The following is a 12,038-nucleotide window of genomic DNA, read 5'->3' as shown; positions in this document are numbered from 1 at the left end:
AAAATAAAATAAATATGTTAATTTCTAAGCCTATGGGAGACTATGGGAAGACATGTGCTTCCATTTCCTTCTGCTGGCTGACTGCCATGTGACTGAAATACCAGCAAAGCACACTCTAAGTCTCAGGATCAAGCTTTGTGTTACTGAAAAAGGGGTGTAAATGGATGGCTCACATGCATATTGCCATACCTGTATATACAAGCATAGGTCACATCCTCCTTTATTTGTCAATTAGCAGATGCAGTAGGATCAGACATGATTAGTTGCTATCTGGTGTCTAGTAAAGCTCACAAAAATATAGCAAGGTCCGTTAGCAGGATACTGATATAAATAATGTATTTATACTGGTTTCATCCAGCTTCACCAGAAGTCTACAGGTCTAAGCAAATATACTGTAATAGAGTGTCCAGCATCTTATGCTGCATGTAGAAGCTTTCAGTAAGCATCTGTTCTCTCTCTCACTCACTTTAATTTATTTGAGAGGCAAGAGACAGAGAAACACACTTGAATAGAAACAAAGAGCTCCCATCCAATGGTTCACTCCCCAAATGCCTGCAATGGCTCGCCAGCAGGGGCCAAAGCCAGAGAGAGAAAGAGAGAGAGAGGTCTTCCATCTTCTGGTTCACTCCCCAAATGGCCGTAACAGCCAGAGCTGTGCTGATCCGAAGCCAGGAGCCAGGAGCTTCTTTGGGCCTCCCATGTGGGTGCAGGGGCCCAAGGACTTGGGCCATCCTTTGTTGCTTTCCCTGGAGCATTAGCAGGGAGCTGGATTGGAAATGGAGCAGCCGGGACTCAAACCCGCACCCACATGGTCAATCCTGGTTTCCCAGGACAGTGGAAGGAATCTGATTACTTGAGCCAACACCACTGCCTCCCAGGGGCTGCATTAGCAGGAAGATGGAATCAGGAACAGAGCTGGGCATCAAACTCAGGCCCTCTGATGTGGGATGCTGACATCTCAACTGCAAGGCAAAACACCTGCATCCCTCAGTGAGCATCTGGTGCTTGGAAGATGACTGACTGTGTATTTTTACTCTATAAGCACAGCAAAAACTCCAAGTAAACTAGTCTCTGGCTGTCTATTCAACCCATTGCCTCCTAACTCAGACTCCCTCGCTCCACTCCTGCCACACTCCAATCCACTGTTCCTGGAAGAAACCAAACATTCTTTCACCGAGGGCCCTTTGCACAGGCTTTCCTCCATCACGGGACTCTATTCCCCATCTGAAGACACGGATCACTCCCTCACTTCATTCGGACCTTGGTTAAACCAGAGAGACACAGTCGCTGCAGCCCTTATCTAAAACAGCACAGCACTCCACCCCGCCCCACCCCACCAGGCTGCTTCCTACACTCAGCCTGCTCTAGTATTCTTGAGAGTCCTTAACACCACCTGACCTCCCAAACACACACACATGCCAGAAAGTAAACTCAATGATGGTTTTACTCCCTCTGTACCTAATGTGCCCCCAAGAGTACTGACAATAAGTACAAGGTGACTGCTGACAGGAAAGGCAACAACTGCTGACACAGGTACTTCACTTCCGAAATTCCCAAGGCATGCTGACTGGTACAGCAGTGAGAACCAGAGAAGAACATTCCACAAAGCCCCACTCTTCCAAGGTCAAAGTGTTCCAAGCACAGTTCAGGACCCAACATAAAGAATGCAAAGGAAAAGTAATTTCCTGCCCCTGCTGTTTTCACAGACCACTTCTGCTGAGACCAACAGCAGGAAGGGCCTATTCCTATGCTACTTTTTCCAGTACTGAAACACTATTTAAAGAGTTTTTAAAGATACAGTAATGAGCAGCAACCTTTCAGATAATACATAAATATCTGCCACAGCCCCTATGATACATTTCTTTAAAAAACTAAATTATTAAAATTGACAGAAATAGGGTCAGCACTGTGGTGCAGCGGGTTAACACCCTGGCCTGAAGTGCCAGCATCCCATATGGGCGCCATTTCTAATCCCAGCTGCTCCTCTTCTGATCCAGTTCTCTGCTATGGCCTGGGAAGGCAGTAGAAGATGGCCCAAGTCCTTGGGTCCCTGCACCTATGTGGGAGACCTGGAAGAAGCTCCTGGCTCCTGGCTTCAGATAGGCACAACTCTGGCCGTTGCAGTCAACTGGGGAGTGAACCAGCGGATGGAAGACTTCTCTCTTTCTCTCTCTCTCTCTGCCTCTCTCTGTGTAACTCTTTCAAATAAATAAATAAATCTTTAAAAAAAAACTGACAGAAATAAACAGAGATTATATGCCTTAGATGTAAACACTTCAAAAAGTTTGTGGAAAATGGAATTACAAGATAAGTTTATCTTGGTGCCAAAAAATGAAATTCATGTATATAAGGGGCTTTCAAAAATTTCAAGGAAAATACATATTATGAAAAAATTATGCATGGATTTTTGCTGAAGATATTTCATATGAATCTAGTCAAACTTCTGCACTTAACTTTTAGGTTACTAGAAATACAGGAGATGGAGAAACGAGGTAAAAGAAGGCAATCAGACAAATCCGGTTTGTGGTATAATCCACAAAATTCATAAAAAATATTTTATAAAAATATTAAGAATAAAGAGATAAGATAAAGTGACAAACAGTGTTGATTGTTTAAAGAAAAGTTACATAAGACATTTTAGTAACAACTGGGAAAATTTGATTATTGACTAAACAGTAGATAGTACACACACACAGACACACACACACAGACATGTGATAAATGTTCATCATTATTCAACCCTGATTATGGGTATTCAGTAAAGATGCTTGTTATATCACTATTACAATTTTTCTGGGTATTTGAAAACCTTGGTAACAAAAACTTTGGGAAAAAACCTGTCTCCTCTAAAAGCCAATGCCAAGCCAAGGGTGGAGGGGAGAGGGAGCATTTTGCACTTTTAAATAAGGGACATCTTTTAGTTCAGTGGCAGCAGGTGCCCTCTGACACTCATTCAATGCATTCCAAACAACACACCTACCTAAATAAGAATTAAGACGTTGCATGCAAGTTCCAAAAAATTCTTCCCTTTGAGGTGGATCATAGTTCAAGGTGCTGAATGGAAGAATAACACCAAAGATTGCAAAAGGATGGATCTGTAAAAACAGAACAAATATTTTATCATTTAACCTTCAGTAAAACAAAATTTTAAACTCTTTACTATTTTAGGTGTAGTCTTTTGCTAACATGCCAATGGTTAAATGGAAAATGTATTATACTGCTTATTAATTTCTCCATCCTGCTATAATTTATTTAACCCTACCACTAATTATTAGTAGCTCTTAAAGTGTTAACGCAGAAAAATAAATGGGACAACTCACAAACTAACTTTGTCAGGTTTTAAATCATGCTTCAGAATTCATTAGTCATTAAAATGAATAGGAAAGGACAGCACTGTGACATAGGTTAAGCCTCCACCTGCAGTGCTGGCATCCCATGTGGGAGCTGGTTAGTGTCCCAGCTGCTCTTCTTCCCATCCAGTTCTCTGCTTATGGCCTGGGAAAACAATAAAAGATGGCTCAAGTGCTTGGGCCCCTGCACCCATGTGGGAGACCCAGAAGAAGCTCCCTGCTCCTGACTTCGGATCAGCCCAGCTCCAGCCATTACAGCCACATGGGGACTGAATCAGAGGATGGAAGACCTCTCTCTCTCTCTGTAACTCTGCCTCTCAAATAAATAAATCTTTTTAAAAAAGGAATAGGAAACAGTATCATTAATTTCTATGACATATGAGCACCTCGAAGAATTACCATATATTGTAATTAAACAGGTTTCTTCATTTATAATCATTTGCATTCATTTTTCTTTCATTCATTCTTTGCTTTCACTATTTGTTCATTCATCTAATAGCTAATGACTGCCAGACACTATAATAAACAAATGAGATAGACTTCTATTTTTCATTTGTGAGAAATAGTGTCTTCTAAGTAAAGGCCTTATCCTGATATAAGTGATTTTATACATTTATATGACAGTAATTTTGGAAGTGAGCTTCTTCTCAAATAATCCACAAAGTAGCATTTTACAAGTAAATTCCAGAAATAAATCAGTAAGAAGATACAGTGACAATTTAAGAATACTGATGTCAGTGGGTATCTTGTAATTTCTAGTGATTTTGAATGTACTTGTTTTCAGTAATAAAAGCAATATCACAGGCTCACATGAAAAAAGAAACAGGAAAAGCAACAATCCATAATCCACTATATTAATGCAATGAGTATTGTTTTAAGTATTTCCTCTCATCAAATAATTCTGATTACCAATCTTAAAAAAACTGTAACAATCTCCCCAGATCTGCAGTGCTAGAGGAAGAAAGTGGCTTTAAGGGGAGCAACAACAAACTGTTGAACCCGAAATCAGAGGTTAGCTTTTAAACTTCAAATACCAATCCAAGTTCTCAAAGTACTTCCAATACAAATTATGCTTTGAGGACTTGACAACTATGCAGGACTAACGTGTAACATTTACATTTCACCTTTTCAATCTCCTGAACAACCACGGAGGCTATTCTATCAAGCAGCAAAGTACTGAGGTAGTTAGTTCTAGAGATGAAAGATGCAATTTCTGCAACATTTGTGCCATTAATTTCATTCATCAAACGCTGTAAAGCTGCAAATGTCTCTTCAAGAAGTGACTCAGAAAACCAGTCTCCTTTTAAAACTTTCAGTTCCTTCCGTAACAGATCCAAACTATTGCTTTGTTGTAGTCTCTGGCAACCATAGTGATCTAACTTTTGAAGTAGTTTCAGCTGTTTCCCAGGAAGACCATCTGAATACACGTGCTCATACTGAATCCATCTTAAAACAGATGTGACAAAAACACTCAGCTCAGTGAGGTCACAGCACGGCAAAACTTCTTCAACTCGGGCTATCACTGCTTCATTTAGCCGAGGATTAGGAAGCATGCAAATAGCGTGGACCAGGATGGAAATCTCACTTGGCATGACACTGATTTTCAGATAACTACAAAGGAAGGGGAAAATGAAACAAAATTAATACATCATCAAAAAATTAGTGCATTAAAGTGTGAATATAATTATTATTATAGGTTATTTAGGCTTAAAATACATGCTAACTGAAGAAAAGTTAGGTAAATTCAAAGAAGACAGGCCCATAAAAGGTTACTAAGGGAAGTGTAAGGTGTCTTGAAGCACACACCAAATTTTGTATGTAACATAAAATGATTGTCCCTGGCAAACAAAAGGTCAGTGCCAGAACAATGTTTCTATTGCTATTACTATACAAAGAATCTGGGTCCAATTTCTGGTATGGCCTGTCAGGAGCTGGTGTGAGCTAGTACAGGCCCTGATATATAGTGATCACTCAATAATATCGGTACCTTCTCATTTCTGGTATAAAGGAAGTCCATCCTTAAAGAAAACACACACACACACACACACACACACACACACACAATTCACCCCATTCTCTGTTTCTCCTTTCCCCGATCTGCATGGTAGAAGTCCCACCATCAAGACAGCAATTGTTAAATAAAATACTGGGAGTTTTTAGAGAAACTTTAGTTTTGAAAGTAGTAGATGGAATAACCCAATCTAAAATGAAATTACATTTAAAATATTAAATTAGCATATTAAAATGATCATAAAATACAATGCTAGCAAGACCACAATGATATAAGCATTCTCATTCATTACTTTTAAAAAAAGATTTAATTATTTATTGGAAAGGCAGAGAGAGACTTCCATCTGCTGGTTCACTCCCTAAATGGCAGCAATAACCAAGGCTGGGCTATGCCAAAGCCAGGAACCAGGAGCTTCCTCTGGTCTCCCAAGGACTTGGGCCATCTTTCACTGCTTTCCCAGGCCATAGCAGAGAGCTGGATCGGAAGTGGAGCAGCCAGGACTCAAAACAGCACCCCGATATGGGACACTGTAACCCACTGTGCTTACAATGCCAGATCCCATCATATTTTCAATCTGGCTTAAATTTGAAAACAATGTAAAAACTCAATTATGTTGGAGCCAGCACTGTGGTGTAGGGGATAAAGTCGTCCCCTACAGTGCCGGCATCCCATATGGGCATCAGTTTGAGTCCTGGCTGCTCCACTTCCTATCCAGCTCTCTGCCTTGGCCTGGAAAGGCAGTAGAAGATGGCCCAAGTCTTTTAGCCCCTGCACCCACATGGGAGGCCCAGAAGAAGCTCCTGGCTCCAGGCTTCGGATCAGTGCAACTCTGACCGTTGCGGCCAATCAGGGAGTAAACCAGCAAATGAAGACCTCTCTTTCTCTCTGCCTTGCCTTTTTTCTGTGTGTAATTCTGACTTTCAAATAAATAAATAAATCTTTAAAAAAAACTCAATTATGGGCAATACTCAAGGTATTATGATACAATCATAGGATGGTTATTATCTAGCCACTAAAAAAGATTTATGGAAAGTCCAATGATATGGGGAAATGCTTTTAAGGTTAAACGGTGGGGCCAGCACCGTGGCTCACTAGGTTAATCCTCCGCCTGCAGCACCGGCATCCCATGTGGGCGCTGGATTCTAGCCCAGGTTGCTCCTCTTCCAGTCCAGCTCTCTGCTGTGGGCAGTAGAGGATGGCCCAGGTGTTTGGGACCCTGCACCCACATGGGAGACCGGGAAGAAGCACCTGGCTCCTGGCTTCGGATCAGTGCAGTGCGCCAGCTGCAGCACGCCGGCCGCAGTGCACCGGCCGCAGCGGCCATTGGAGGGTGAACCAACGGCAAAGGAAGACCTTTCTCTCTGTCTCTCTCTCTTACTCTCCACTCTGCCTGTAAAACAAAAACAAAAACAAAAACAAAAACAAAAAAAATCAAATAAGCAACGAAATCTTACCTCTGAAAGTTACAACACTGTATGTTATCAAATGAAACAAATATTGTAGCTAGATTATAACATGAAACTCTAAACAAACACTTCTATTTTGATCTTACCTAAGCAGTAATTCTCTGAGTTTCACAAAAAACTCTTTACTTCGAAAATGTAGAAAAACTGATGCTTGAATTATCTTCAATAACTCTATTGGTTTGTATTTATCCAAATGTTTATGCAGAATTGAAGCAATCCTTGAAAGAACGATAGGACATATAAGAGTTCATTCATTTACTTTACTTATAAACATTTAGTACAGTTTTCATGACACTCTGCTTTGTGCTATAGCAATACTAATGAATGAGGCAAGGTGTTCTGTCCTTTTAGAACTGTCTCAAGATGGTGATAGGAATGTAAACAAAAAGAATGAAAACAAGTGATCAACAAGATATGAATAATATTCAATATCAACAGCTAAGAAGAGGGACAAACTGATTCAATTTTCTCACTTAAGTCCAGTAGCCCCCATATGGAGACTTTTTCTCTTTTGGGGGGTTTTATTTTTATTTATTTGAAAGGCAGGGTAGGCCGGTGCCACGGCTCAATAGGCTAATCTTCCTCCTGCGGTGCCAGCACCCTGGGTTCTAGCCCCAGTCAGGGCACCAGATTCTGTCCCGGTTTCCCCTCTTCCAGTCCAGCTTTCTGCTGTGGCCCTGGAGTGCAGTGGAGGATGGCCCAAGTCCTTGGGCCCTGTGCCCACATGGGAGACTGGGAGAAGCACCTGGCTCCTGGCTTTGGATGGGCGCAGTGCGCCGGCCGCAGCGACCATTGGGGGGTGAACCAACGGAAAAAGGAAGACCTTTCTCTAGAAAAATAAAATAAAATAAAATGACAAAAAAAAAAAAAAAAAGGCAGGGTGACAGAGGGAGAGAGAGGTCTTCCATGTCTTCTTTTTTTTTTTTTTATTTTTATTTATTTTGAAGGACAGAGTGACAGAAAGAGAGGGAGACAAAGAGAGAAAAAGTGAGAGAATTTTTCATCTGCTGATTCACTTCCCAAATGGCCACAACCACCCGGACCAGGAGCTTGGAACTAGAACTGGGTCTCCCAGGTGGTTGGCAGGGACTCAAGCTTTTGGGCCATCTCCTGCTGCTTTCTCAGGCACATATGCAGGGAGGTGGATTGGAAGAAGAGCAGTTGAGACTCACTGGTACTCATATGGGACACTGGTGTCATGGGCAGTGGCTTAATCTGCTACGCAATACAGGCCCCAAAATGGAACTTCTGAAAAACAAAAAGCAATGGTAAGAGACAGTAAGTTGGAAGAACTGGAGAGGAAGGAAAAATGAAAATAAAGGAACATATGTGGCCTGCACCAGGGTATAGCAGGTCAAATACTGCTTGTGACACTGGCATCCCATATCAGAGCACTGGTTCCAGTCCCTGCTTCCCTTCCAGCTCCCTGCTAATGCGCCTAGGAAAGCAGCAGCAGATGGGCAAGCACTTGGTCCCTGCCACCCACTGTGGAGACCCGGATGGAGTTCCAGGTTCCTGGATTCAACCTGACCCAGCCATAGTTAAAAGGCCATTTTAGGAAAGAACCAGAGGATGGAAGATAACTCTCTCTCCCTCTCCCTCTCTTTGTGTCGTTCTGCCTTCGGAATAAATATATACATCTTCAAAAAAAAGAAAAAAGGAATAATGAATAGTGAAAAATTAAGCATAAATACTTTGAACTACATATCTTTACTTCTTAAATCTCAAGTGGCCAAACCTATTAAAAACTAATTAAAATTAAAATTAAAACAATTTAAAAAAAATAAACCTCAAGTTGCCCAGAAAGCCAATACATGGTAGTATGTTATCAAGGTCACACTATCTTATAGTGCTAGACAATTTAAATTTACATGATGTTAATTGTTCTACAGAATCCCTGTTCTCTGCTCTTCCCTCCCCAGGTTATGATGTTGCACTCGAGCATAACGAAAGACACTATGACTAACTGTGATATCTCTATTTTTTAAAAAATATATAAACAATGCCTTATGTGTTAATTCCTTTATTTCTTCTAAACAACATTTAGATTATACAGAAATAATTTTTTCCTCTGAAAAAATTACTTATTGAATGACAATACCACGAATGTCGTCAAAGATTACTTTTTATTCAGATGTGAATTCTTGCTTTCCATTTCTTTCATTGCTCCCACCACGGCCAGGACTTGCTGGCTTGTCAGCTCCTCTGACATCAACAATATAGTTGACTCAAGTCTACAAGCAAAGAGAAATACTTTATATCAAAATATTGAAAATTAGCTTGCAATTTTTTCCAAAATAAGTTATTAAATAACAGAAATCACTATAAACAAAAATTTAATATATAATTTCATAAGATATTTTCTTAATGTCTATGGAAAATTTTTATTATGAAAAAATTATGCATGGATTCCAAATTTTTATACCAAAATAAATGCATATTTTAATTCAATTTTTCCATGAACTTTTCAAAATATTTTTGTATTTTTTTCCCCACATACATGGGGTTTCATGTAAAACACTATTGAATAAAACAAATGCATTTTTTATCAAAATAATTAAGGCCTTGGTATTACCCAATTACTGTTTCTTTAAAAAATACAGAGAAAAGATCTTCTAATGATTTTCAAATAAGAAAAGGCTACAATGGTTATAAAATACTATGAGCGTTGGGGCCAGTGCTGTGGCGTGGTGGTTAAAGCCTCTATCTGCAGTGCCAACAGTTCAAGACCTGGCTGTTCCACTTCCAATCTAGCTCTCTGCTATGGCCTGGGAAGGCAGTGGAAAATGGCCCAAGTCCTTGGGCCCCTGCACCCACATGGGAGACCTGGAGTAAGTTCCTGGCTCCTGGCTTCAGATCAGCACAGCTCTGACCATTGCAGCCATAGGGGGAATAAACAGCAGATAGATGACCGATCTCTCTCTCTCTCTCTCTGCCTCTGCTTCTCTGTAAATCTGCCTTTCAAACAAATAAATCAATAAATCTTTAAAAAAAATACTATGAAATTATTCAGTATTGCAGAGTTAAGGAACTAACAACTGATATTCTAATCGTATCAAATGTTTTCAAATAAAATAATATCTAATCAGGAAGTCAATATATTTGCATAGTAATAGAAATCTCATATACTCACTGCTTACGATAATGTTATAAACAAAAAACTAACAAAGATGACTTATTTTGAAACTCTCTCAAAGTTAGTGTCATGTAATCATGACACTAACAACAGAATAACTTAGAAGGCAAGTCCAAATCATGGACTCTCCTGAGAGCAGGGGGGATTAACCAGTCAGTTCCACACCATCCCTTTCACCAACTGTGTCAAACATTACAAACACAGCATTTCCCAAAGCTTCCCCAGTCACCTCAGTCTACATTTCTTTTTCACTTCTCTGTTGGCACTTTCTATAACATTAATTCTAGCATTTATTCATACACTATGTTGTGATGCTAGAATATTTGCAATTTTAATTACATATTTCTATCCTCCCAATTGGCATATAAAATCTTTGAAGGCAAGGACTCAGTTGAACCAACTTTTGTACTACTTAAGCAAATGAGATCTTAATAATATAAAAATAATAATAAAAATATTTTAATTAAAGCTTTTTTAAAAATCATACTTTATTCAATCTTGATACAATCTTTTAAAAAAAAGATATGTTTATTTTAAAGGCAGAGTTAGAGAGAGGGAGGGAGAAGCAGAGAAGAGATCTTCCATCTGCTAGTTCATTCTCCAGATGCCCCAATGGCCAGGGGTCGGTTAGACTAAAGCCAGGAGCAGAAATTTCTTCCTGGTCTCCCATGTAGGTACAGGGACTCAAGCACTTGGACCATTTTCCATTGCTTTCCCTAGGTCAATAGCAGGGAGCTAGATTGGAAGTTGAGCAGCTGAGACTTGAACCAGTGCCCATATGGGATGCCAGCATTGCAGGTGGCTGCTTAACCCAGTATACCACAACACCAGTCCCTTGACAACCTCCTAAGATGTGCCCTTAAATTTTTCATATACTTCATTGGATTCTTAAAAATAAAATTTCTCAGGACAGGCGTTCAGTACAGCAGTTAAAATGCTGCTTGGGACACCGGCATCCTATATCAAGAATGCCTAGGTTCAAGTTCTGGCTTCACTTCTGATCCCAGTTTCCTGCTGATAATGCACACTGGGAAGCAGTGGTTATGGATCGATCAGGTTCTTCTGTCCCTGCCACCTACATGGGAGACCCTGATGGAGTTCTGGGCTCCTGGCTTTAGCCTGACCCAGCCATGGCTATTGCAGGCATTTGGGCATTTGAAAGGGAACCAGGGGGTGTAAGATTTCTCTCTGTCTCTCTGCCTTTCAAATAAATGGAAATAAACAAAGAAAAATAAAACTTCTCCACGTATTTTCCCCTAAAACAACAATAATGCAGTTTTCTCACTAAATCAACCCCTGCTTAACTGAATCTACTAATGATGCGTATGTGTCAGGACAACTAGAATTCTATCATTCCATACACTCCAATCCAGTCACATGGCCTAGTAAGAGAGAACAAAGCACCTAAAAGGAGTTCTCATCTTTTTCTGTGTGGGCCCAGCAGCAGCGGGGTGTTGGCTACCTTTCAGAACAAAGCAGTCAACTAAGAGTGGGAGATATAAATTAGACTTCTCAAAAAAGAGCACAAGAGATTGTTTTTTCTTCCAAGACCTATGAGGGTGAGTTTTGTCCCTTTCAGAGGTTCAAGAAAACCTAAGCTTGAAGGCTCCATAGATTCCCAACAAGAAAAGTAAAGTATTTTAAACTGAACTTACTGTTTCTTCTCTTTAGGTCCTGCTATGGGTCCCAGTGCTACAAACAATTTGGCAAAGCTTGCAGGGTGATCAAACAGAGGAATCATTTCAGTTAGCCTTTCTTTAGCCATTGTAATAAATTCAAAACTATGAAACTGTAGACACTGGTAAAGACCAAATATTTTACTGATGGAATCCAAATCAAGGTGGCTCATGTTGCTTAAAAACACTTTATTACATCTTTCTAGTAGTGGGTAATAACTACAATTCACATTTCGAAGAAACTGTACTATTCTTCTTGCAATGTTGATGTCACAATGATTTATGGTGTCAAAAAGCACTTCTGCTTTTTTCACTAATTGTTCTTGAAAATGTTGTGATATTAAAGATGATATGCTGACCATCAAGACAGACAAAGACCTGAAAAAGGAAAAAGGTGCA

The 12,038-nt window shown here is 40.0% G+C and overlaps 1 protein-coding gene across 15 annotated transcripts in view; it reads right to left on the bottom strand.

The window, feature by feature from the left end:
• Nucleotides 1-12,038, bottom strand: part of FASTKD1 (FASTK mitochondrial RNA regulator 1) — a 48,315-nt gene that overhangs the window by 15,845 nt on the left and 20,432 nt on the right. For 12 of the 15 annotated variants that reach the window (XM_008258710.5, XM_051849427.3, XM_051849430.3 and 9 more), the window contains 5 exons: nucleotides 11,619-12,017; nucleotides 8,951-9,061; nucleotides 6,914-7,045; nucleotides 4,475-4,961; nucleotides 2,981-3,095 (listed from right to left, as the gene is read on the bottom strand). In XM_008258710.5, the coding sequence (XP_008256932.1) occupies nucleotides 2,981-3,095; nucleotides 4,475-4,961; nucleotides 6,914-7,045; nucleotides 8,951-9,061; nucleotides 11,619-12,017 (1,244 nt within the window). Of the gene's footprint in view, nucleotides 1-2,980; nucleotides 3,096-4,474; nucleotides 4,962-6,913; nucleotides 7,046-8,928; nucleotides 9,062-11,618; nucleotides 12,018-12,038 lie in introns of all 15 variants that reach the window. The other 3 variants (XM_089328233.1, XM_089328232.1, XM_089328234.1) reach the window with 1 other exon arrangement.

This window comes from Oryctolagus cuniculus, chromosome 3 (assembly GCF_051225735.1).
Source record: "Oryctolagus cuniculus isolate XC-2025 breed Fujian yellow rabbit chromosome 3, ASM5122573v1, whole genome shotgun sequence".
NCBI classification, from domain to species: Eukaryota; Metazoa; Chordata; class Mammalia; order Lagomorpha; family Leporidae; genus Oryctolagus; species Oryctolagus cuniculus.
This window is presented reverse-complemented; position numbering and strand designations above follow the sequence as displayed.